The following is a 26,992-nucleotide window of genomic DNA, read 5'->3' as shown; positions in this document are numbered from 1 at the left end:
CATATACGGAAATGATTTAATATTTCACAATATTTGCAATGATTGAATTTAAATGCTAGATGAACATGTCCACTTATCTAACATTTAAATTGTATACAGAATTCCACAAAATAATCACAATGGACGATTCGCCTGCAGTTTAAATCTCTGCGAACATTTTATTTTATTATTAAAATAAAATAATAGAATTTATATTACAAAGTCATAATGAGCCCCTTATTCCTCCATACAATAAAAAATATGAAATACTTTCTCCTAAAAGAATATAAAATGTTCCACTATGTCTTTGAATATTACAATGTTTTTTTTTTTTAATATTGAATGTCTTTGTCAACAAATAACTTGTCCCTTATTTATATCTTAGATTTAAAGAGAAGTGACTTTGAAAGAGTACCTCCCCTTTAAAAATAATATTTTCAATTCAATTACAAACACAGCTCTTCATTTAAACCCTTTTGCTTTTAAAATAATTATTACTTTAATTTCTTTAATGAGAGACCAAGTTTAATCAGGTGATGTCATTGACGGATATTGGAGCATATGGATTTCTATAGTTGAAATTTTAACATTTCAACGATGCTGTACAGGTAATATAGTCAGTTCCATCTGTCTGGCACACACGATAACTTCTGGGAATCCTTCCTAGTGTATCAATGACATACGTATTGGTGAATACAATCTCTTTGCACTCATTTTTCCTTAAACTTTGTTCGACTATTCCATCAATAGCATTTATGTCTATTTTGTTGATGCCATACCTTGACCTTTTCTCCCTTCGATTCTAGCATCTCTTCCTTCAGACTCTTTGCTTCCGCAGGCATGATATTTAACATTCCACAATAAATATTTCGGGTGTGTATAACTGACGGCTCTGGAATTGTAACTCTCCCTCTTCCATATCCGGTTTATGGCATATGCAATTTCGTTGTGGGCATTGATGTGTTTGGACTGAGCGGGCAGTACAAGGTGAGCGTTGGATTCTAGACGGCAATATCAAAATCTCTGTAGAGGTAATCGGGTATTTCTGCAAAGTTTAAAAGATACAAAAATGGTCCAAACGTCAGAATAAGACTTCATCTATTGCCGGATGATCCCTTCAACGTGGCTCTGTTTCTTAAGCAAAATGCTAATATATAACACTGCCTAGGCTTCCATTAATTAATGCACACTATTATTGCATGCACGTCTCCATTTCACCAATATTGAAGCAACATATATCGTGCAATAGCAGTAAACTTGGTTTACTGAAATATCATCAGATGCTACATGTAAGAGGGCTGTCATCTTCAAACTCAAGCTGTCAACATGATTCACAAAGGAAAAATGTCTGAGTTTTGATTCTATAGTGGTCCAAACATGATTATGTGTAGTTAATGCTTATATAGTCTATATCACATTTGTTCTCTCCATATCATCACATAGTCTTCCACTAATAACAGTATGTATATTTATCATTGCTAATATAATTATATGACCACTGTATCCATCACTTCATGGGAAATCACCTCTATTATTCATGTAGCTGGTCCTAAATATGTTTTCATATACATAATTAATATGTTCCTTGCAGATGATGTTTTCTCTTCTCGGAATTTCACGTCTTTATTATAATCCTTCAGTGCATTCTTTAGTGGATCAATCTCTCATTCAAACTCAATTTTGACATTAGTATCAATATTTCAACATAGGGCCCAGTCTATAGTCTCTCAGAAGTTTGACTCTCCATCTTTTTCCAAGAATAAATAAGGTGCTTCATAAGACCATGATATTTGGGACTCTAAAATTTGCCAAATTTTAGAGTTTCATCACATTGATTGCAAAAGGCATATAGGTGTCTATCAACAATTATTCATAAACCATTTATCTCCATTGAGTTGGATGATTCTGATTGCACTATCTAGATGTAGTGGACCCAAGATGAGATCCATTAGGGCTTTAATCAAGGTTTTGGGTTTTCATATATATTTTTAAACGTTGAGTTTCAATAAGGTTGGAAAGATTTGACCGGGTTTCACTAATTGAGAACCTACTAGAAAACATATCAAGTGATCATTTGTGTTTAAAGGGATATCTTTATAAGCCCATATATTTGACTAAAAGGATTTATCACCAAAAAAATGTCTTCAATAGATGTTCATGAATTCAGAGAAGCAACACAGTTTTCAATTCCCACTTCACAAATATTCATTGACAGTGACAACTTTAAGAGCCTTACAATCAAATATATATATAATATTTCTTCTCTTAAAAAAGGGAAATATCTGGTAAATCCTTTAACAAATCAAATTCATAAGAAAAATTAGGAGCTGGAGTAGGTGGCAACAATCAATGAGTTTGAAAGTGGCACTGCTTGTTAAGAGGGTTGAGGGGGCAAAGCCTCCTGAACAGCACTTAATCTCTTAGTGACTAGGCACTCTCTTTGGGCATAATAGCAAGTTGGAACAATCACGCCTTATTTCTCTCCAAGATTTTCTTTGAAGAAGCATGAAAATCTCCAAAAAAATGTTTAGATGACTGCCACTTTCTTGAAGTTGACTTACTATTTTTGCTTGGATTTGTTTGCAGATCTCTTGCATAGGAATAGGTTCTCCTATTTCTAAGGAGAAGCTTGATGATACCTTTTTTTCAATAGATGATGATACTTTTGAATGGTTACAACTACCCTTGAATAATTGCAAGATGATATGAGCCTATTGATTATTGAAATTTGACTAAGCCTAAGAAATTATGAGATTCTCCAAACCCTAATTTTTGCATTATAGCTCTTAGATATCAGAAAACATTCTCAAACATCCTAAAACTATACACATAAAATAAACTAAAAGTATAAGAAATCATGCCCATATGTAAATATAACTTATGTTTCAGATCTAGCATATAACCCTAACCTACCCTACATTATATATTAGTAATGACAAATTACTTTACATTGTAATATAACTTTGTTGGTAAACAGTTTGTCACTGCAAATTCACCTTTAATTTTGGCCCTGATTGCCCAAAGAGCAGCGACAACCGTGCCAATAGTAGGAAAGATTGCAATTAGATCGCAACCTTCCTCTACTTTTGAGAAGGGAAGCTCCCTCATACACTGGGGATATTTGCAGTTTTTAGGTACTTTTGACCTGAGTACAAAAAGGAGAAAAACAAAACTAAAAGAGAATATATAACAAAAAACTTTTTGGCTGACCTAGAAATTCCAAGTAAGACTTCATGATTGATAATACTTACAAGAGGGGTTTAAGCACAAGAATAAGTTTGGATATGTGGCGGTGATGATTTTGAATGAAATAAGGGAAACATATTACCATGTATGAAGAAACAAGTCACCTTAGCACTTTCAAACAAATATACCATGGTGCGAATGTGTTTCATTATTTACATATATCATTTGAATTGAAGACTAATAGATCACACAAGTACACAAAGGGATTATCGATTTCACATAAGGGAAATTGTTAATAATAACTAGAATCATATTCAAGACACAAGAATCGAATGTATTCTTTGTTATCCTTTTGAAAATACTAAAGTTCAGAAATCCTTAGGTACAAGGTGTAAAGTGTAAACATTTAAGTTCTGAAAAAGTTTATCTACAAATTCTCTAGAGTTTACCGTCTGTAAGATCCCCCACCCCCCCCACCATAGAAATAGCCTTGTATTTACAAGATTCTTTACATAGTCAACTAGTAACCACCTGGTTGGTAACTACCCTTGTCCTTTTTGAGAGAATAAAATAAGCTTTATTTTAGTTAGAAATTTATTAGTTTTTCCATAAATAAAACTTATTTTTTAACTTGATTACAAACATGTGACATAAGTCACTTTTTACAAAAAGCATCTAAAAACTTGTAACTTATGAGTTACACTAACGTACTCCTTCATCCTGCTCAAGAACACCAGCTCAGAGAAGAACTATTCCAACTGGGTCATCCACCTTCTATCTCATAGCTTCCCACTCTCTGTAGATCTTGGATAAGTGATCATATGTGCAGGAACCTGTCTCATTTAATGTTTGAATTTCAATTGGTCTATAGTTGCCAAGTGTTATTGCAAGAAGGAAAACAAAGGGCCTATTCTTAATAGTTGATGTATCGGTAGCATCAACAACCTTTAAGTAATTGATATTTCATTTTCTTAATGTTTGTGACCACAAGTACATTTCGTAATCTTTTTGCAATCATCAATTTCCACAATGCAAAATTATTTTGAGACATTCTATCAATCAGATCGCAATCCTTGGCTGATCTTTTATGTTTCATAAGACTAAATTTCTTTGAAACATTTTATCAAACACTTCAAGTGTGTTGTCCACACGTTCGCAAGCATTATGTCCAATGGTTCACATGACTTCTATGTTCTTCCACATCTTACGTGCATGTCAACTTCAATATTTCCAACTATAGCATCTGACAAAATGTCCCATATATCTACATGCTCTAATGGACGTCCATACATGACTTCAAAATCTGCCCCTTCAGGATGCAAAGAATTTTGTCAAACAATTCAACCACATTGTTTATGATTCCACGTTTTACACACCTATCTGCCAAAGCACTTCAAATTGTAGTATCTAACAAAAATCTTCCTACTAACGTTCTCGGATGCATGTCAATGACTTGCTATGGAGTCTTGCTATATGGTGCACATTATAATAGTGCAAGTCTATTTTTCATATCATGCATCCACGTGAGCATTTCCACTTGTTGAAACTAATAAATATCTCCCTAGTGCAGTTCATCAATTCAAAGGTTTTGAGAGAGTCCTTTCAAAATCGGTTTTGCCACATTCCAAAATAATTTTATTGCATCCCATGAGATGACATCTCTTATCACTGTGCCAAGCGTAGAAAAGCAGGGAAAAGTTGTAGAATCGTCTTTATACCAAGTGCATTTTCTCACATGAAAGTCCCATTTGACCAAGTTCAATCCATTGGTTTAATTGATTCAACATCCAAGTAAGCATGTGATATGGCATACATTCCAATCTAATCTTGAGTCATTGTATATTCACATTCTTTGGTAGAATAGAGTCATTCTCTCATTTTATGTCTCTTTGAGCTTTCATTGAAGCTCTTTGAACTAGGTTGGCTATCTCCATAGACAAGTCCTTTATGATGTTAAAGCTTATTGAATCATAGTTTGTATATCCAAACTCAATGAAACAAAAAAAATGACTCAGCAAAACTATTAAAAAATTACCTAAATTCTAACACTTTTTTCGTTAAAAAAAATCATAACAAATGTATAAAACGTGGACAATTTTTTCTGTCAAATTTTAATACAAATAATCCTAAACCTAAGCCCTATGTACAAAAGAGATTTTTTTTGAAAAAACAGATGTGTAATTGTAAATCGACAAAAAAATTACTTACATTGAGCTCATTGCAATAAACTTTGAAAATTTGATGTGCTTAAAAAATTAGATATGATCTGTAAGTTTACACACTTGAAAGAAGGGGGAAAAAGAATCTGGCCCAAATAGGAAATTCAAGAAAAATGTTCTTCAAATCCAGTAAAAACCCATCCAATTCATTTTATAATGTTTTGATGCTATGACGTGTGATCACTGTGGCCAAATAGGATTTGTGAAGGTTGAAATTCAATTTTTTTGTGTGCTTCTCTTGCTTTTTTGCATGTTTTTAGCACATTTCAAGCACAATACAAGTTTAAAAATCAGACTAAGTATTTGTTGATAAGAGATGTCAATTAAAATCGTGTCGTAGAACCTTATGAGTTCACTAGGAAAAACCTTCTCACAAAAACTTTTTGGAATCTGCTAACTAAGCGGGATTGGTTTGCTTAATGTTTTTGAAGATCTTATATTTTCTTGAAAGGTCGAGTACGTTTTCCTCCATCGAATGATGAACTAGAGAATTAAAAAAGATTGATAGAAGCATCAAGGGGGTTCATTTTTCGTGGCTCTAGTTTGCAAGTTGCTTTTACATATCTAAGTTCACCATTCAGTCCAAAGCATCCAAAGTGGATATTTCCCTTTTGGGAGTTGCTTGCAAGATATAATATAAACCTTGTCATTTTGCATCACTTTGGACCAAAACTTCATAATAGATCAACTTTCATTTTATTAAAATTGGCAACTCCAAGTTTTTTTTTTGCCAATTCACTCCCTATCCGCTTGCCCCCTCAAAAGGGAAAAAACACTATTTTTAGAAGGTTAAATGCCTCAATAGGTCATGAAAACTGTAATTTTAGATTCAATGGAAAGAGGGCTTCAAGAGCTTTCCATCAATTGGTCACGAAAAGGACTTGCAGTCATATAAGTGAACTATGATTCTCTAAACTTGACCTCCAATGCTAAATTTTGAAAAGTTTTTCTATCATAAATTTCAAAAAAATAGTTAGATCTTGTTATATATTGCAAGTTTTAGAACTATAATTTCAACATTGCAACCTTATTTTGGTATCTTTAACAAATCAAGATCAAGACAACTTTGCACTTTTTGAAAAGTGGTAATTGTAAATGCATTAAGCATAGATTCGCCATTATATTTTGTTGGAGAGGATCGCTATATTGACTGATTGTTTTGGTGGGGAAGGGGGATGAGGGTGTCAAACTGTGATTGTGTTCACTTTACGTTCTTTGGGTTGCATTGTATTCTACTGATTTTCACATGGACAATCCTAAGATCTTTCATCCAACTCCATACAATTATTCAATTATTCATCATGGAGAACATTGATATTGTATCACTTGAAGAATGAAGGTCATGTTGGAGATGTCGTCATTGAAGTCAAAAGTTGTTGTGTTAAAGGTTGTTTTGTTCAAGCAAGAGTGAGATTGGTTGATGTTGTCAAAGTTTGGGCAGTTGTTTGTTATGTTGGCTTCAATTGGCAGCTAACTCGTGAAATTTTAATATTGTGATTTAATTTGAAAATTTGAAGTAATAAAGGTCAGCTTCCATTTGAAAATGCAGGAAGTGATATAAAAAGGAGAAAAGATGTGTGTAAGTTAGTGAGCGGGAAAAAAATATAGTATTGTTCGAATTAGAGAAGATCTTTGTAGCAGAGTAAAATTTTCATCAATTGTTTGAAGTAGCAACATCCAAAAGGGGCATAAAATGTTTTATCTTTCAAATACAGAGCAGATTTCATGCAATTGATTTAAATGTTCATTATCCATCAAAGAAGCAATATTTGTCAAGCAGAAATTTTAATTATTTGGAGGCCACTGCTTCCTAGAAGAAAAGATTGGCACCTTTAATGATCCCCTCCAAGATCTGGTCTGATTTTTCTGATTATTTTTTTAGTTTCTGAGTGTTTTTTTTTTTTTTTTTTTTTGTATTTTGTGGTTTTCTGATTATTATTTTTTGTCTTTTCAATTATGCAATGGACATGATAAAAGAATACTGGAAATGAAGGGAAATTTAAATTATTGCCATTCTAATCTTTAAATTATTGAAAACACATGATCAGGCCAAAACATGACATACCCATTTCATTAGAAGACTTGTACAGAAATTATTAATTTATTCCATGAATAATATGAACTCCACAAGTCTACTCTGAGTTCTGGAACAGGATCAGATGGCTGCTACAGGTCTGGTATTCAATTTCCAGCTACCAGGTTAATTTCCACAAACTGTCCTTGCTAGTCCAGCCATTCCTAAGCCTGGTACAGATTTGGTTTTAGAATTCAGACTTACATATGACTGATCTGCTGTCTTCTTATGGTTCCAAACCCTGATGCCCAGCTGTGGTAGGTTGTTTTTCACTGAATAGATAGTACGGCATGTCTGATTTGCTGCTAAAGATGGATGTATAAGCCCAAAACAATCCAGGTCTTAATTAAACTCCTCAAGATTACTTAAACCACTAATTTCTGCTCAATAATGAATTTTAAATGAATTTTCCCTAAAAAAAGTGTTGGGTTTTCGTCTAGCCTTCCAATCTCCAACAAGTTTTCATTCCCAGAAGTCCTAATCTATTGTAGAAACTCTTCCACAGAGCTCTCCAAATTTCTGTTGTAGAAATGACCGATTAAATGCTGAAATAAGGCCCCCCAAATGTTTCTTTATTGGCCTCCACCAAGCCCAACACCCTAACCAAGTGTTCTTTACCTTTTTATTTTCCCAAATTTTATTAAAACAATATCTCCTCAACGTAGACCTTGGAAATTGTCATAATGCATTTCATATTTCATTTTTTATTCATGTGGTAATAGCTTTCAATGGCCCACTTTTCAAAACAACATTATCTCACTAGAACATGGAATCCTTTTATTGCTTTAATAGTTATTAGAAAGTGACATTATTAATCACTTTATTTTATATTATTAACAATTAAAGCCAATACTTTGATACTCATTTTTTATTCAAACCCCATCATGCACATACCAAGGATGTCTAAATCTAGCAGGCGAACTAAAACTTCCCTCCTAAAAATTGGGAATCCTCTCTAAAAAATAGGAGCTATAACCAAAGCCTCCATAATGATCTCTAAGCTCTCCTAGTGCGTTTCAATCAACTCCCAATCAAACCCTAAAGAGAAGGAACCCCCCTAATAAAGAGGAGACTGTCTCAAACTATCCAAAACAGCCTATAAATCTCCCTCCTAAGCTCCAAAACCCCTGGTTGGGTCCCCTAACCACTCTATTGACCTATGGGAACCCCTAACCATGGGCAAACCTTTGTTGTAATCTGAACTACCTAAGGCATAGACATTACACATCTTTTGCTATCTTGGTGCTTTACAATGGAGATTGGTGTCTCCAAGAGAATGGTGTTTGCAAATTTTGCAAGATAATTTTGTTTTGTGGTTGGATTTGGGTAGTGGATTCAAGTAGTCTTTCAATGTAGTTTTTTTCCCAAAAGGGTTTCCATGTAAATCTTGTATTTCCTAAATTTTTTAACTTATGTGAATTTAATTAGTAGAGGATCGCTTTATATTGATTCAAACTCCACTTAACCCACCCTCCCTCCCCCTCCCTATCGCCCTCATCCACCCTCCACCACCTCTCAATATAAATGTCTGCTACAAGAGTTGTACTAAGCATATTTTGGAAATTGATCCTAAACCAACGGTCAACCAATCTTAAGAAAAAGAGAGTATGCTCAATGCCATGACAAAGTTCTTGGTTATTTCTATGGATGAATCTCCCCTTAATCTCCAACCTCATGTTTAAAACTGTAATAGCCCCTATGGAAGTATGGGAGGAAAATTGGTAATTTGTATGGTCAAATTGATGAGCTACACATTTGCCAAACAATTGCTTATGAAATACTCTCCATTCAAGAATCACAAGACAGTCATTGATTATTTGATACATTATTCCTTATGGGTTATGTTAGCTAAAAGAAGGCTAGAGAAATCACTAAAAAAGTTCTATTTCATCAAACTAAACAAATTATCTTGTCATATTTAGGTGTTGCTCAAATGACCTATAGTAAACTAAATAGAAGGATAGGATGACTGTCATAGTATGTTGCATATAACACACTGCTGATAAAGACAATCAATAGTACTTACCTTCTTGCTTCATCGTCACGAATTTTAACGTCAAACTCCTTGCTTGGTGGATATCTAGGCAAACTTGAAGGATCGCATGCAAATGGCTTTGTTGTGAAGAACTACAAGATAACAATAACAATGATAAAGACAGATTGCATATTCTACTTCCAATAAGCAATAAAGGTGAGTGTATTGAACAGAATGCATAAAAGCAATAAAGGAAATGCATTGCAGTTTTCAGATAGAAAATGTCAGTGAATCAAATATAAAGTTAGCAACAAAGGTGAGTGTATTGAAAAGAATGCATAAAAGCAATGAAAATGAAATGCAATGCAATTTCTAGATAGTAAACATCTGTGAATCAAATTTAAAGGCAAACACCAATGTACTCATCCCATATGCAGAAGTGAATGGAGAGTGTCAACTCTAAAACAAAATCAAGTATCACTTAACTGTTCTAAAATTTGCATTGCACTTTGAGGTCAATTGTTAAAAGCAATATTACATAATAACATTTCAGGATTCATAATTAGTTTAAAAGTACATATTTATAAACAAGATAAATATTTTCAGGAAATTGATTAAAATTTAAAACACAAAACAGAAACCATACTGGCTAATGGATCCACTTTCCATCACTTCAATTATTGAAGGCAATGGCATCAACAACGACACCATGATAAATCAATTAAATAAGTTTTATCTCCCTATGCAAATAATCATGTCAATGTTAAAATAGATAACATCTTTCAGACTTTCATCTATAGAACAGAGGTCTAACTTATCATGCACTTTGCAGCTTCCTGACGTCATCAGTATCCTTCCGTAATCATCACGGTACCTTCTCATATTATGCTAATTTTCATGTAACACTTCTTGTCTCCTTAGAGAGAATTAGTCCTAAGACGAAAATCATGAAAATTATAGGATCAAAGCAAGATTTTAAGTGCGAGGACAAACTCATTGACAACAAAAAAGGATAGAGAGAAAGTTTACTTTTGATGTCCCCTGCTATAGGGAACCTTCAAGACTAGAATCACTTTGAAGGTATTGGGGAAAAATTGTCAAGTCTGCGACTTTTATTTAAGAAAAGGAGAGCTCGGAGATCTATGGTACTGTTCAAAATACACAAGGGTTGCATCATCAACCAGTCTTTAGGATGGATGCTTAAACACACACACACACACATACATCAACCTATAGGAGTGGCTCACCATGCACACTCTATAGCATAGATGTAAGAACCCAAACTGATTTATACGCAAACTTTCACTTTTCTTCTCTAAGTTATTTGATCAAACAGTTGGCACTCTTTATCTCAATAAACAGCTTGCTTGGATATAATTCTTGCTAGAGTTTTGTTGCTTGGATATATGGTTGCAGTACAGAAGTAATATTTATTGTCAAGTTCCTCACGCAGAGATGAATCAATAAGCAATCCCATATACAAGTTGATTGATCTTTATAAGTATTTCATCAACATGCACAGTAATATAAATTATGTGAATTGAGAGTGTATTAAACAACATACATTCCCTGAGCACATTTGGATAACAGTTTGAATTCTCATCACGGAAATGAAAAACAATGTTCTGACCTGGATTAGTTAGCAGCAGTTTTCAGTTCATTAAGCAAGCAACAGGTAAGTTCTGGTTGTAAACCTCACTACAGCTAGTTGTTAGGTATGATACAGCAGCAAGGATATCATCATTCTACAGAAAACATTACCACGCAATGTGGGAAACCACACAATAGAAGAGTGGCATACAAAGGGTGCTCATGCTGGGAAATGATGATGTCAAGCATGAGTCTTTTTTCAGTCCTGCCTTCATGTATAGCTGTTGCAGATTCAGGGGAGTGCATACCTTTTTCCAAAGGGCCCGTGCCTGGTTTCTTTCTTAAAATATATGTTCACCAACCCTTAACCAGACTGGATGAAATATCAGAATTATTGTCCGCCAAACTTAGAGAGATGGGAGCCCAATGATAATATTTATCAAAAATTTGATACTTTTTACGGCTGTATTTTCTCATGGCAGTATATCACATGTTCATCCCCAGTCTAAATCGACCCGACCAATTATTTACTATGACTCAGGTTTCCCAAATGATTTTAATAATATAAAATCAACAGCAGCTAAACGTTAAAGATCAACCCGATAATATATTAGTCCAAGATTCCTCATCAATAGGAGTTGCCTATTAATTCTGTAACTTTCAATCATACTGATCTGATTACAGATTGGACTGATCTGGTCTTGCATTAAATTGGTCTGAAGTCTTTGTATTATCCTCTTATGGATATCAGCACCTATTATGGAATACTAGTTTAAGGACTTACTGATCACATTGGTTAGTTTAGAAACTAAACTTGTGTTTGCATGGAAAGTCACTGACTTTAAGAAGGAGAGCCAAAGGAGACTTTGGAAGGGACATGTCCTTTGAAAGGACATGCCCCTTGATCTCTATATTTAATAAGGGTGTGGTTGAAGTCTAAGGACACACAAGAAACAATAAGTCTGCTCCTTGATCAATACTGCCCTAAGACGACCTACAGAAGTGAAAAACATATTCAGAATTATATCTCTCAATTCATTCAAGACTGAACATTGATCTGGTTAAATACAACAAGCATAAAGAAGGTATAATCTAAGTTTGATTCAAGTTGAGAATTTGCAGAAAATTTAAATGGTGTCAGAGCTTTTGTAGTCGAACCTAGGCTTTGCAAATTAAATAATCAGACTTAATATATATCTAGCATCACTCTCCTATCTTCAATGGCATACATAATCAGACCCGAGGACAGGTTTGATAGGAAAGAACACTTTGATGCTTGGAAATTCAGAATCATAATGATTCTTAAAGAAAATGATGTAAAACAATATGTTGATTCAGCATCCAAACAACTTACTGTTGAACCTCATAAATCTATCTAAAGGAAATAGGAAAGCCATTCAAATCATATTAGATGGAGGGAAAAATGATATAGTACCCATGCTAACAAAAAATCAAATTGCATTTAATATGACGAAAGCATTACAAAATGCATATGAGCTTAACAATGCAACTAGAGTTCTCGCACTAAAAAGGCAATTAAATCACATACAAATAAAGAAGGGAGAATCGATGAATTCTTACTTCTTAAGGATTGCCAGCGTAAGAGATGAACTTGCAAGTATATGAACCATCATTAATGACACAGAACAAACACTGATGGCTATAGATGGATTACCAGATTCATGAGGAAACATTCACACAAGGAGTAAGTGCGAGAGATAATCTTCCTGATTTTAATGACTTATGGGAGATTGTCTTCTGGAAGAATCTAGAAAACTTAAGAAAGGAGGAAAACTGAAAATGGAAGATGAAGAACTTCACGCTCTTAACACAAATTCCTATAAAGGCAAAAAGAAGCATTACAAGAAGAAATGTGGTAATCAAAAGAATGACAAACCTAAGAAAGATCTATCCAAAATAAAATGCTTTAGATGCGAAAAGTTTGGACACTACAGATCTAATTGCCCTAAGAATTCTCAACAAGTGAACTATACAAACATCAGTAGGGAAGTAGGTAACTATGATCCTAGGAATCGTGTATTGCATTTCGCACTATCAAATGAAGTCTCAAGTAAAGCATGGGTGATTGATAGTGGATCTTCTTGACATATTACAGAATACAAAGAAGCACTAGACTCTATGTTAGAAAAGATTAATGGCGAAGTCACCATTGGTGATAATTCAGCACATTCCGTCAAAGGAATTGAAAATTGCACCTTAAAACTAAAGTCCGGCAGTTCTCTTCTTCTCAAAGGAGTACTCTATGTACCAAGAATAAAAAGGAATCTAATCTCGGTTACAACACTTGAAGATGATGGTCATAATGTTGCATTCATGGACAGTAAACTCATAACCTGGGCTAAGAACTCCTCTATTAAGAAAGCAAAATTAATTGGTCAAAGAAAAGGGTATTTGTATGAATTAAATTCAGAAGCTAGTCGACCTATTCAAGCCTTAATTCATGAAGCTGTAGATATAAATGAAATATGGCACAGAAAGTTAGAACATCTAAATTTCAAAACTTTATCAACTATGGAGAAGATGGCACTGGTTTACCTAAACTGAATAAAGATCACTCAAGCATATGCAAAGGATGTGCTCTAGGTAAGAACACCAAAAGTCCATTTCATCATAGCACTAGAAAAGCTAACAATGTTTTGGAATTAATCCACTCAAATTTATGTGGACCTATGTTTATTCCTTCCCCTACAAGATTTTGGTAATATATATTTTTTATAGATAACTTCTCTAGAAAAACTTGGATTTACTTCTTAAAATGCAAAGAATCAAAAGAAATCCTAAAGAGATTTAAAGAATTTAAAACCTTAAATGAAAACTTATCAGGGCACAAAATTAAAACTCTTAGATCTCATAATGGAGAGGAATACACCTCATATTTGTTTAAAACGTTTTGTAAAGAAACAGGAATTAAGAGGGAGTATATCGTTCTTTAAAACCCGCAACAAAACGAGGTACCAAAAAGGAAGAATAGAACAATTATAGAAGCTTCAAGAGCTATGATATTAAATCAAAATCTAGAATATTATCTTTGGGCAGAAGCCTCTTATACTGTTGTCTAAATTCAAAACAGGAGTCCTTACTTCTACCTTCGACATAAAACTCCTGAAGAAGTCTTTACTAAGGTTAAACCCAATATAAGTCATCTTAGGATTTTTGAGTGCCCAATATATATACATGTTCCAAAAGAAAAGAGAACTAAGTTAGAACCCTCTGGGAGGAAAGGTATCTTTGTAGGGTATAGTGAAACATCTAAAGCATATAGGATTTTCATACCTGGTCAGAAAAATATTGAACTTAGTAGGGATGTAATTTTTGAAGAAGATTTAGCATTCAAAAGAGCCCTAAGTTCTAAAGAAGCCTCTCCTTTACCTAATTCTGAAAGAAATATTGTATCTAAGTCTCAAAGGGACAACATTGAAGAAATTGAAGATGAAATTCAAAATTTTAATCTTGAAGAAACTCAAAATTCTAAGAAAAGACCACTTTGGGCCACTAAGATAGTAGAGGAAGCACAAGACTTTGTTGCACCATCTAGAACAGCCAAAGAAGGCAAAAGACCCAAAAGATTTTTTAGTTATACAGCAAACACAAATGATTTGTCTAAATCAAAACCAACCAATGTTTCAGATGCTATTAAACATACAACTTGGAAAGATGCTATGACAAAAGAATACCAATCTATTATGAAGAATGATGTTTGGAAAATTGTTCCAAGACTTGAAGGAAAATCTCTTGTTTCTTCCAAGTGGGTATTTAAAATAAAGCATGTTGCTGACAATAGCATTGAAAAATATAAAGCTAGATTTGTAGCTAGGGGATTCTCTAAGAAAGAAGGGATTGATTATGAAGAAACCTTTGTTCCTATTGCCAAATACACCTTTGTAAGAGCAGTCCTAGCTATGCAGCATCGAAAGGATGGAAAGTACATCACATGGATGTAAAAACAACATTCCTAAATGGAAAGATTCAGAAGAGGTATATCTGGAGCAACCTGAAGGATTTGAAACTCATGATCCTAACATTTTTGTTTGCAGGCTCAAGAAAGCTCTCTATGAGCTTAAACAAGGACCAAGGGCTTGGTATGAAAGAATTGATAATTATCTCACTGACCTAGGATTCTCCAAAAATGAAGCCGATCCAAATCTATATTATAAAAGGCATAAAGATGATATGGTAATTTTAATACTATATGTTGATAATTTACTAATAACAGGTGATGATCATCTTATAGATCAATGTAAAAGAGATCGAATTAGAGAATTCGAGATGAAAGACTTGGAACTCCTTCATTACTTCTTAGGACTGAAATTAAGGCAGAATTCTGACAGCATTATACTTAACCAAGGGAAGTATACATTAGATATCTTGAAGAGATTTGGAATGTGAAACTGCAAGTCTATGTCTTCTCCAATGGAAACTAATTTACATAAACTTAAAGAAGTGGCATTAGAATCACCTTCCATAGATTCTACTCTCTACAGACAGATGATTGGGTCCCTTATGTACTTGGTAAATACAAGACCTGATATATGCTATGCTGCTAACGCCTTAAGTCAGTTTATGTATGAATCAAAAGAGATTCACCTAGTTGTAGTAAAACACATTATGAGATACTTACAAAGCACTCTTAACCTTGGGCTCAAATATGAAAAAGTTGACTCAGATTTACATGGATTCACCGACTCAAATTGGGGTGGAAGTGTGAAGGGTAGAAAAAGTACTTCAAGATGTTTCAGTTTAGGATCAGAAATGATTTCTTGGATATGCAGAAAACAGTCTTTAGTAGCACAAAGTTCCACAAAAGCTGAATACATTGCAACAGCGATGGCCTCTCGAGAAGTAGTTTGGCTTAGAAAGTTACTTGTGGGATTATTTGGTCAAGCCATGAATCCTACAATTATTCATTGTGAAAATCAAAGTTCCATCAAACTTTTAGTGAATCCAGTTTCCCATGATAGGTCCAAGCATATCGAAATTCCTTATCATTATGTAAGAGATATGGTAGACAGAAATACTGTAAAATTAGAATACATTTGCACTGCAGATCAGACAGCAAATATTCTCACCAAACCTCTCTCTAGATTGAAGATAGATCACTTCAGGAAAAGACTTGGTATGATTGAATTGTAACTCATTTGTATTCTTTAAATTATTAATAAAATAATTTATTGTCAGGCTATTGACTGTTATGGGCTCCACCATTTGTATTCATTATTTTAGGGGTGACGATCTCTGAGATAATGAACACTTGTATGAACGATATTATGAGAGATGACAATCTCTTAGATAATGTGCTAAATAGTAGAGTTCTACTGTAAGATCTAGATTAGTTCAAGATCACATTGTAAAGTAGACATTACTATGTCTATAAATCACAAATTGGATAAAGGAAGAATTTTATTATTCTACGGAGTTTATCCTGTGTTATGGTAGATCTTAACTCAGGATCATATTGTGATATAGGAATACTAGTACCTATGAGTCACAACTTAGATAAATGAAGAATTTAACTATTCTTTGGATTTATCCTGTATCTTGTATTCCTTTCATACTGCTATCACTAGTATCAGTGATATGTCATATCACAGGTTTAGTAATATGACATTGTATCATGTGTTCAATGATACCACATGCTAAGAAGATTCAAATAGATGTAGAGTACCAATCCTTGCTTGTTCATCTTAATTGATGTTGCTAGATATGATCTCTCAGTATGATTATCAAGTTAAGAGGGAGTGTTAATTCTGTAACTTTCAATCATACTAATCTGATTACAGATCGGACTGATCTGATCTTGCATTAAATTGGTCTGAAGTCTTTGTATTATCCTCTAATGGATATCAGCAACTATTATGGAATACTAGTTTAGGGACTTACTAATCACATTGGTTAGTTTAGAAACTAAACTTGTGTTTGCATGTAAAGTCGTTGACTTTAAGGAGAGTCAAAGGAGACTTTGGAAGGGACATGTCCTTTGAAAGGACATGCCCCTTGATCTCTATATTTAATAAGGGTGTGGTTGAAGTCTAAATACACACAAGAAACAATAAGTCTGCCCCTTAACCAATACTGCCCTGAAACGACCTGCAGAAGTGAAAAACATATTCAGAATTATATCTCTCAATTCATTCAAGACTGAAAATTGATCTAGTTAAATATAGCAAGCATAAAGAAGGTATAATCTAAGTTTGATTCAAGTTCAGAATTTGCAAAAAATTTACATTGCCAAAATGGAATAAGGTGACTCGATGAGTAACTGTTAATGCCACTATAGTTTTTTCATTGTTATAATCTGGAAAATATGGCAATGCCAATGTAATGTCCCCTTTGAAGACATTACTCATTTTTACCTTCAATTTATATTTTAGATTTTATAAAATCCATTCATATCCCCCATACTAACATAATACTTCTTTTTATATAGTAATAAGAGAAGAGACACGTATTTTCATTTAATTTGTATATTATATTATTAATATTAATATTATATTATTATTTATTAATACAATATTATTAATATTAATTCATTATATATACTTTAATTAGATAACCATAACCTATATGCTTAATATATTAATATTTATTATTGTATAAAAATAAAATAATAGTTGATATATATATATATATATATATATATATAATGTTATTATTATTTCAATATGTATATGTCTATAATGATATGTTATTATATATAAAATATATATTATAATTTATATTTAACCTTAATATTATTATATATTTTTAAGATTTAAATATATCTAATAGTATATATTAAAGATATTTAATATTATTTATCTTATTTATTATAAATAATATTTGTATTTTAAAATAGATAATTATATTATTTTAATAATCTAATAATATAGGTAATTAATCCTTATTTCCTATTAAAACCCATTCTGAAATTGGGGACATCATAGTCCTCCCCTCTCGAATTTGCTTGTTCTCAAGCAATTTATAGCTCAAATTCATTTTTTTCTCTGCATGTGTTAAAAATACTTGCAAAGTATATTATGGTTTATGAATGAAGACACAAAGTAGACACATTAATGCATGAAGATGCGATGCAAACACGAGGTAGACACACAAATGCAAGAAGATGTGAAGAAGACAAGAAGCAAACACATTGATGCATGAAGACACGATGTAGACACATAGTATACCTGTTAGAATCTTGCTTATAATTTGAAATAAGAAAAGGTAAGGAAATGTTTTACCACTTTCATCATCAATGTCGTGCTCCTTTCCTGTGTCTTGAAATCAAAGTTCTCAAAGATGTGTCTTTTAGAAACTTTTCTTTGAAGTTAATACTATGATGTCTAATTCCCTAGTGGATGGTAGATTTACCGCTGCTCGAGTTTGGACATGCTCAGCTTGGGGCTCCCTCAGATATTTATCCATATTGGGATCCTTTTGCCCCAACGCAACCGATTTACTCCTCCCCCTGTGTGCACTCCCTACCCACTAAGTAGATGTTTAGTTCCATTGTGGATGGTAAATTTATTGTTGCTCGAGTTTGGACACGCTCAGCGTGGGGCTCCCTCAAATCTTGATCCATATTGGGATTCTCTTGCCCCAACGCGACTAATTTACTCCCCCTGTGCACACTCCCTACCCACCAGGAACATGTTTAATTTTGATGTGGATGGTAGATTTACTGCTTCTCGAGGTTGGACACACTCAGCTTGAGGCTCCCTCAAAGTTTACACATCCAAGTTTGTTTCACAAATATATATATAGATCACTGACCCTACACTCTATTGGGTAGACCCTTACATTGAATTTATACAAGCTCCCCCTTGATAACATTTTATATATATATATATATATATATATATATATATAATCATAAATTGAATAATGGGAATATTGGAGATAATCATATCAATATAGGTAATTAATCCTTATTTCCTATTAAAACCCATTCTGAAATTGGGGACATCATAGTCCTCCCCTCTCGAATTTGCTTGTTCTCAAGCAATTTATAGCTCAAATTCATTTTTTTCTCTGCATGTGTTAAAAATACTTGCAAACTATATTATGGTTTATGAATGAAGACACAAAGTAGACACATTAATGCATGAAGATGCGATGCAAACACGAGGTAGACACACAAATGCAAGAAGATGTGAAGAAGACAAGAAGCAAACACATTGATGCATGAAGACACGATGTAGACACATAGTATACCTGTTAGAATCTTGCTTATAATTTGAAATAAGAAAAGGTAAGGAAATGTTTTACCACTTTCATCATCAATGTCGTGCTCCTTTCCTGTGTCTCGAAATCAAAGTTCTCAAAGATGTGTCTTTTAGAAACTTTTCTTTGAAGTTAATACTATAATAGGATGTCTAATTCCCTAGTGGATGGTAGATTTACCGCTGCTCGAGTTTGGACATGCTCAGCTTGGGGCTCCCTCAGATATTTATCCATATTGGGATCCTTTTGCCCCAACGCGACCGATTTACTCCTCCCCCTGTGTGCACTCCCTACCCACTAAGTAGATGTTTAGTTCCATTGTGGATGGTAGATTTATTGTTGCTCGAGTTTGGACACGCTCAGCGTGGGGCTCCCTCAAATCTTGATCCATATTGGGATTCTCTTGCCCCAACGCGACTAATTTACTCCCTCTGTGCACACTCCCTACCCACCAGGAACATGTTTAATTTTGATGTGGATGGTAGATTTACTGCTTCTCGAGGTTGGACACACTCAACTTGAGGCTCCCTCAAAGTTTACACATCCAAGTTTGTTTCACAAATATATATATAGATCACTGACCCTACACTCTATTGGGTAGACCCTTACATTGAATTTATACAAGCTCCCCCTTGATAACATTTTATATATATATATAATCATAAATTGAATAATGAGAATATTGGAGATAATCATATCAATATTAAATATTGGGTATATAAGAAATGTATTTGGAATTTTATCACTTTCTTATTCCCAATAGTAATAATAATAAAAACTGTATTTCCTAACAATGCATAAGAATTGTTATTATAAATATATGATTATACCATATTGTATCTTCGGTATTGTCACATGTATAATGACTCCTAAGAAATGTTGGCAACATTTATTATAATAACAATATATCTTATTCAGTATCAAAGATGTGTCACCCGCCTTTGGTTTGCTTATAGAACCACCTAAGTGAAATCGTACTCACCTTCTTCAGCGGTATCCATGTAGAGGGATAATATTAAGATAAAACCTATGTTTATATACTGTTCTCTATGGTGATGCCACCAAAGATTATATTTTACTTTAATTGGTATTCAACTCATAATTGGTGGCGAGCATTTAAACTCATCAATTCGTGTTAAAAATCTCCAACATTAAATATGCTACCAGTCCATTCAAATAAGGAGTTGTATTTTTTCTCATTTCTTAGTTTGGTGTCCTTGTAAACTCTCCTTCAATTGCCCGTGTGGACTATAGTTTGCAAGATGTAGGTGTATGTATGCATATATATTCTTAGATCATATTTGCTTCTTGAGTAACTTATGTTTTCTATAGCATATGTGGACGATCTTATGGCTTATGTTGTTCATCTGATAGCAATATGAAGATTCTAATTTAATATACTTATGACTATCCTTCATAGAATCATCTACCTAATCAGTAATTCTTAGTATGTGCGTGGATTTATGGACTCTTTATTGTTTGGAATGTTAATGAAAATGAAGTGAAATGGGAATTGAATTTATGGGCTTATATTTTCAGAACAGAACAACTTCTGATACAAAGATTTTTGAAGTCATTGATTTGCATCAGACTTCTTGAGCCATAGTTAAGATGAATAGTGTTTTATGATTATGAAGTATGACCATCAAAATGTTGATTTCAAAAATCTGTATATGCTATTTTCTGTTAGAGCATTCATGTTTTCAACATTTTGATGGCACAAGTTAGTCTAAAAGTCACAAATTTCTGGTTGTTCATGTCCGTGCCTCTGAATTTGTGCATTAAGCTGTTAGAACAGTTGTCTGTAACCATGGCTGGTGTTTCTCAATGTGTATACAACTTTGGATCCTCAAATTCTGAAGGTGGAAGTCAAATCAGGATTGGAAATGGTCGCTATCGACCAATGCCTTTTGTTAATTTGTACAGAAGATTATAACTGCTACAAGAATTGAATGTCTAAGCATTATCTATAGGCCAAAAAATTAAAACTGGACCGTGCGCAATGCTGCTCATATGTAATGCATTGCTTGGATTTCAGGTGAGAACTTAAGGTAGATTTGGAAGTCGACAGCACTTCCAACTAGTTGTCTTTCTTCATTGTGAGGTATCAATGCAAGCTGCAAAGAGACAAGCCATGTATACAACAGTGGGATTTATGGATAACATATTGAAAGCAAAAATGCACCATGTGTAGTGGCACAGATTTACTCCAAACATAGGAAATGAATTTGGCCTGCTCTATGGTGTAGTTTTGCACTCAAACTCACAAGATGGCAAGATCACATCTCTAATACCAATTTTAATGTCCCCTTTGAAGACATTACTCATTTTTACCTTCAATTTATATTTTAGATTTTATAAAATAAATTCATATCCCCCATACTGACATAATACTTCTTTTTATATAGTAATAAGAGAAGAGACACGTTTTTTCATTTAATTTGTATATTCTATTATTAATATTAATATTATATTATTGTTTGTTAATACAATATTATTAATATTAATTCATTATATATACTTTAATTAGATAACTCATAACCTATATGCTTAATATATTAATATTTATTATTGTATAAAAATATAATAATAGTTGATATATATATATTTCTATATATATTATGTTAATATTATTTCAATATGTATGTCTATAATGATATGTTATTATATATAAAATATATATTATAATTTATATTTAACCTTAATATTATTATATATTTTTTAGATTTAAATATATCCAATAGTATATATTAATGATATTTAATATTATTTATCTTATTTATTATAGATAATTATATTATTTTGATAATCTAATATAGGTAATTAATACTTATTTTCTAGTAAAACCCATTCTCAAATTGGGGACATCACAACCAGGTCCAACTATATTTCCACCGCGAATAGTTATCAAACTATAATAATAGTCAATGGCTGCTGGTTTTCATTAATAAACTTCACAGGGCAAATTAAATATTCAACATATTATAATTTGATTGCCAACGCATCAAGCAATATTCAATACCAAAAGTAAATATTGCAAATCATCATCAGTATTGAAAACTTCAATAATAATTCAGAATCTGCAAAGTTCTTTTATCTTTGAAACAGATTCCAAATCATGTAAATTTAGCACAAGTGTGAACTCTGTCATGAACCCACTCCCAAGAAGAACTAGGTCTTCATCCAGCTCTTTGATCAACTCTTCAAGGTTTTTGTCTAGCTCTTCGATCAACTCCTGAAGGTTTTCTTCTCCAAAAATTCAGCTAATGCAAGTGCACCAAACAAATCTCTCAAAACCAAAATAATATCTGGAACATCTTTTGAATAATCCTCTCCTTGTACTTTTATAGCATTCTACACAAAATTCTTGACATTTCATGAGCTTGTCTCTTGACATTCCATTTCTGTCTTTTTTATCTGAAATAAAATGACTTTCAATTTATAATTTTTGATGAATAGTCCCTTACTTATATTAAAAAAATACAATAAAGTTACATATTCACAAAAAAAGGGGCCAAGGGAAACAGGATCACCCCGCGAGATCATACGGCCACGGGTTGGAAATCAACTATTCATCAAAAAAGACTTTTAAAAAACATCAAAAAACAAAGAAATCCTTGTGTCACCAGCACAGTGCCAGCCGAGGAAGGAGGATCCTTATCATCAGACCCCCACCCGAGGGTGGGGTGAGTAGATGGCTCAGGGGGAGCCCATCCGTCATCAACAACAGCAACATTATCTCAGGGGGAGCCCATCCGTCATCAGCAACAAGAGCATTATCTTCATATATATATTTATGTATATATATTTATATATATTTTTTTATATTTATATATATTTAGATTTATAGATATTATATATATATATATATATATATATATATATATTTTCTAGTTGATGTTATAATTTTTTCATAAATATATATATAGTATTTTTGCCTTATTTATATAGTATATATTATATATATCCTTTGTCTTAACTTTTTGCTTTCTTTTGCATTGTAATAGGATGTTTTGGGTACTTATTAGTTTTTGATTGTATATTCTTATATTATATAATTATATATATATATATATACTTTTGCGGTGCTTTTGTTTGTTTTGGTTTCTTTTCTCTTAGTGTAGGTTTTTAGTATTTAGATGGTTGTTAGAGTACTTATTTGCTTATTAGTATATAGCATTTTGCACTTCATTTTTGTTTTTTCCTTGGTTTTTCTATATTCTCATATTTTTGTGCTTTTGTGTGCTCAAGTTTCTTTGTTTTGTTTGTGTCTTGTTGGTTCTCTTAGGTTTTTTCTTTCTTTCCTTTTTCTTATTATTTTTTTCTCTGTTATTTTTAATCTTTTTCCTCTTTTTTGCCCTCCATCTCTCATGTCTCATTTATTTCCTTAGGTGAGGCAGTTCTCTTTTTTGTACTTTTCATGTAATTGCGTGCCCTCCATTTCTCTTCTTATATCTCTTGAGTTTGGCTCAGTCTGCATATCTCTATTATCCTACTCTTTCACATCCTGATGATGGATCATGTAGTATGATCCGAAACGTTGATGGTAAAAAAGCATACAAAATCGAATCCAGAAAATTTCGTTTTTATAAATGGATTCTGGAAATCTTATGATGTTAATTATCTTCATATTTCTCTCCCTCAAGCTTGGGAAGAGAAATGGCTAAGTCCAGCCGGGGAAACACCCACTTGGGGTCTGGGTGAGTAGAAGGCCAACCAGTAGCATGAGCAGTAGGAGGAGCCATTGGGGACCACCTCAAACCAAACCTCCAAGGAGACGAGGCAAAGCAGTGCTAACCACCAGAAACTCTAGAAGAGTGGCGCCAACCAAAAGCACCACTGCTGGGAGAGCGGAGCGACTAAGAACGAGGTGTGTGCGAGCGGCGAGCAAAACTGCTATGTCCTCGAATGTGACCGCGAGGAGTACGATCGCTGGAGGCCAAACCCGACGAATCATGAGCAACCATATAGGGGGCATTTCCCCAATGAGCCAAAAGCTCCTGTAAGTGAGCCACATCCAAAACCACTTTATCTGTTTGTACTTGAATCTACAACATGACATTGTTATAAATACATGCTTTAGTGTACACAACCACATTAATGTTAAGTGTGTTGTTAGCAAAAATGACTGCATTGCGATCTTTCCGAATGGTAAATAAGATCTCCAATCTGAAAGCATGCCAGTTCTGGCGTATTTGAAGGGTATCCAAGTATTATCACCCAAAAGAACCATATGCCAAGAAAAAGGTTCTGGGCGGAAGGGGCGAAAGAGATCACGGATCCATCGCCAGTAACACTGAGCCTGTCTACAAAACCAAAAGATGTGCAAAAAAGACTCTGGTTGACCATAGAAAGGGCAATGGGGGTCAGGAACTCCCAAGTGCCATAGCCGGGGGCCTAAAGGCAAGCCCTAGAAAAGAATACACCAGGTGAAATGCGCAATTTTGGGTTCAGTAATGGCGTACCACACAGTGGAGAGCCTATGACTCCAAGTGTGATGCGAAGATTGTAAATGCCAATGTTGGTTGAGAACATCAACCATGGGCAGGTGAGGAACCAGCCATCGATAGCCCAGCCTAGGTTTATAGCTGGTTATCAAGGTGTTTGGATACCACTTCCAATCCTTCCACCAAGGGCAAGAAGAATGAATGCCCACTTTATGTAACAAATATGAAGGCACCACAAAAACTAGAAGATCAAAAGTCTGCTGATCTGGATGAGTGAGCTGGAATTGCACTCTCATGTCCTCCCATGACCATAAGCTCATAGTAACTCTGGAAAAAAGATCTTTAGGGGTCCTCATGCCATGTTTAAAAAAATGCAGAACACTAGCCCCACGCACCTTAGCCAGGGGAACACCTTGGATAGAAAATACAGGTGACCACCCAGAGATTATGTTGGTTCATGGAAAGCCCATCTTTGAACCCATTGCCAACCCAATGAAGCCAGGGCTTAACTACTTCCAAGGCTTTCCAAATACTCTTGGCAACAAAAGTACCCTGAATTTGGATAGGTTCAGAGGTAACAAGAAGGGTTTGGAACCCAATCCCCTTCTAGGTTGGCCGGTGAACTGGAAAGCCTGAGGAAATGCAATGTCTTGACAAAATCTTCCAGTCTTCATTGTCGGAAAGAGCTCGAATCACCCATTTGGCACATAAAGCAGTACCTTGCTTCTGGGTGGATAGCATGCCTAGGCCACCAAACTCCTTGGGAAGACAGTAGAAATCCCAGGCAACTCTATGAAAGCCCTGGTGAGAAGCATCTAACACCCAAAGGAAGTCATGTAAAAGGCGCTCAAGTTTGACATAAGAGGCATTTGAAGGAGCCCAACAGGAAGAATAATAAACATGGGTGGCGGCCAACACCTTGGAGCAAATTTGGAATTCGCCCGCTAGGGAGAGAGGTTTGGTGATCCAATACTCCAACTTCTTCTCTACTCTGGCAAGAACCGCATTCCAAAGCTCCACAACTGAGGCTTGGAAGGCGAAGGGGATACCTAGAAAACGAAAAACTTCCCCATGTTGAACCCATTTCTATTGATATTGCTCAAGCCAAGCAGAACGAGGAAGGTAAGACTGCCTGTAACAAAGGGTTTTGTGCCACTGAATAGTAGACCCTGAAGCAAGACAGAATGTGTCAAGACATTGCAAAGCAGAGGCAATATTCTATTCGTCCTCTATGAGAGCGAGGAAGGAGTTGTTGCGAAATGACCATTCACAAGCTGATCAAAGGAATCCAGGAGGGAAATACCCCAGACCCTTCTTTGGGAGATGGCATTTGCAAGCAAATACCCAAAACCTTCTGCTGCCAACACATATAAAGAAGGCACCAGCGGGCACCCTCGGCGAATTGACCAAACAATTTATAATTTTGGTTGACATAAAAAGTCACTTTAATTGCTCTGTTAAATAATTAAATTAGGTTATCATTATATTTCGATACGTTGAATTTTCTAATTCTTTAATTAATTTCTAATGTCCCAAAAAGGGGGACATTACAGTCCTCCCTCCTCATAGATTGTTTATCCTCCAGCAATGATGAATCTGCATACCTATACCAGTATCCAAAATAAATCTGTCGGCAGCTCCATTGCACATTCTGGAACAATTGAACTTACAATAAAAAACTGCCACACTATGGAACATTATGCCCAAATGCAACTCATTCATCAATAAGGCCTGGGTCTCAAGGCCAATTTGGAGAACTATTACTCGCATTACTTGAAGTCTTCAACTCATCATTAATTTTACATCTTTGTAGCTCATCATAACAGCCATCGAAAACTGCAAATTGAAAATCCTACAAGTAGCAACTCCTTTTTCCAAAGGAGTTTATTTCATACCATGATGAAATATAACCCCCTATAAATTTCTGAAAATTGCTTGAGACAAATGGTGGTCTGTCACAAACATCTGGATATCCTTAGCCTCCGGATATATTTCTTTCACCCGCTCTATTTGGTTATCAATTGCTTGAGAAACGTCCCAGAAACATGTACCCTCGTCCCCTTCCTCAAAATACCATGGAACATAGTTATCATACTTAAAATGTTCTTAGGTTGTTGAGACCCAAGTTGCATCTCAAATAATTATTAGCAACCAATGGTGCATATGGAAGCAATCAAATTCAAAGAGGGCCCAAAAGGTCAAGGCATTAATCTTGGATGGTGATTCGTGGGTTTGTGTGGAATATGTATTAGAATTCACCAAATCTATCATGTTTATGCAATTTTGGAGAAAATAAAACTAG

At 34.2% G+C, this 26,992-nt stretch overlaps 1 protein-coding gene and 1 long non-coding RNA gene across 4 annotated transcripts in view; one reads left to right on the top strand and one right to left on the bottom strand.

Moving 5' to 3' along the window:
- LOC149535036 (putative serine/threonine-protein kinase At1g54610) overlaps positions 1-26,992 on the bottom strand; it is a 147,118-nt gene that overhangs the window by 47,395 nt on the left and 72,731 nt on the right. For all 3 annotated transcript variants that reach the window (XM_089806292.1, XM_089806293.1, XM_089806294.1), the window contains one exon: positions 9,485-9,585. In XM_089806292.1, the coding sequence (XP_089662418.1) occupies positions 9,485-9,585 (101 nt within the window). The remainder of the gene's footprint in view (positions 1-9,484; positions 9,586-26,992) is intronic.
- LOC149535037 (uncharacterized) overlaps positions 843-26,992 on the top strand; it is a 75,208-nt gene continuing 49,058 nt past the window's right edge. Inside the window, exon 1 of the long non-coding RNA XR_016357639.1 lies at positions 843-966. This is a non-coding gene — a long non-coding RNA (uncharacterized LOC149535037). The remainder of the gene's footprint in view (positions 967-26,992) is intronic.

The sequence above is a fragment of the Cupressus sempervirens genome, chromosome 10 (assembly GCF_028749045.1).
Source record: "Cupressus sempervirens isolate cs-2001-9-10 chromosome 10, ASM2874904v1, whole genome shotgun sequence".
Taxonomy (NCBI): domain Eukaryota; kingdom Viridiplantae; phylum Streptophyta; class Pinopsida; order Cupressales; family Cupressaceae; genus Cupressus; species Cupressus sempervirens.
The sequence above is the reverse complement of the archived record's forward strand: the minus strand, read 5'-3'. Positions and strand labels throughout refer to the sequence as shown.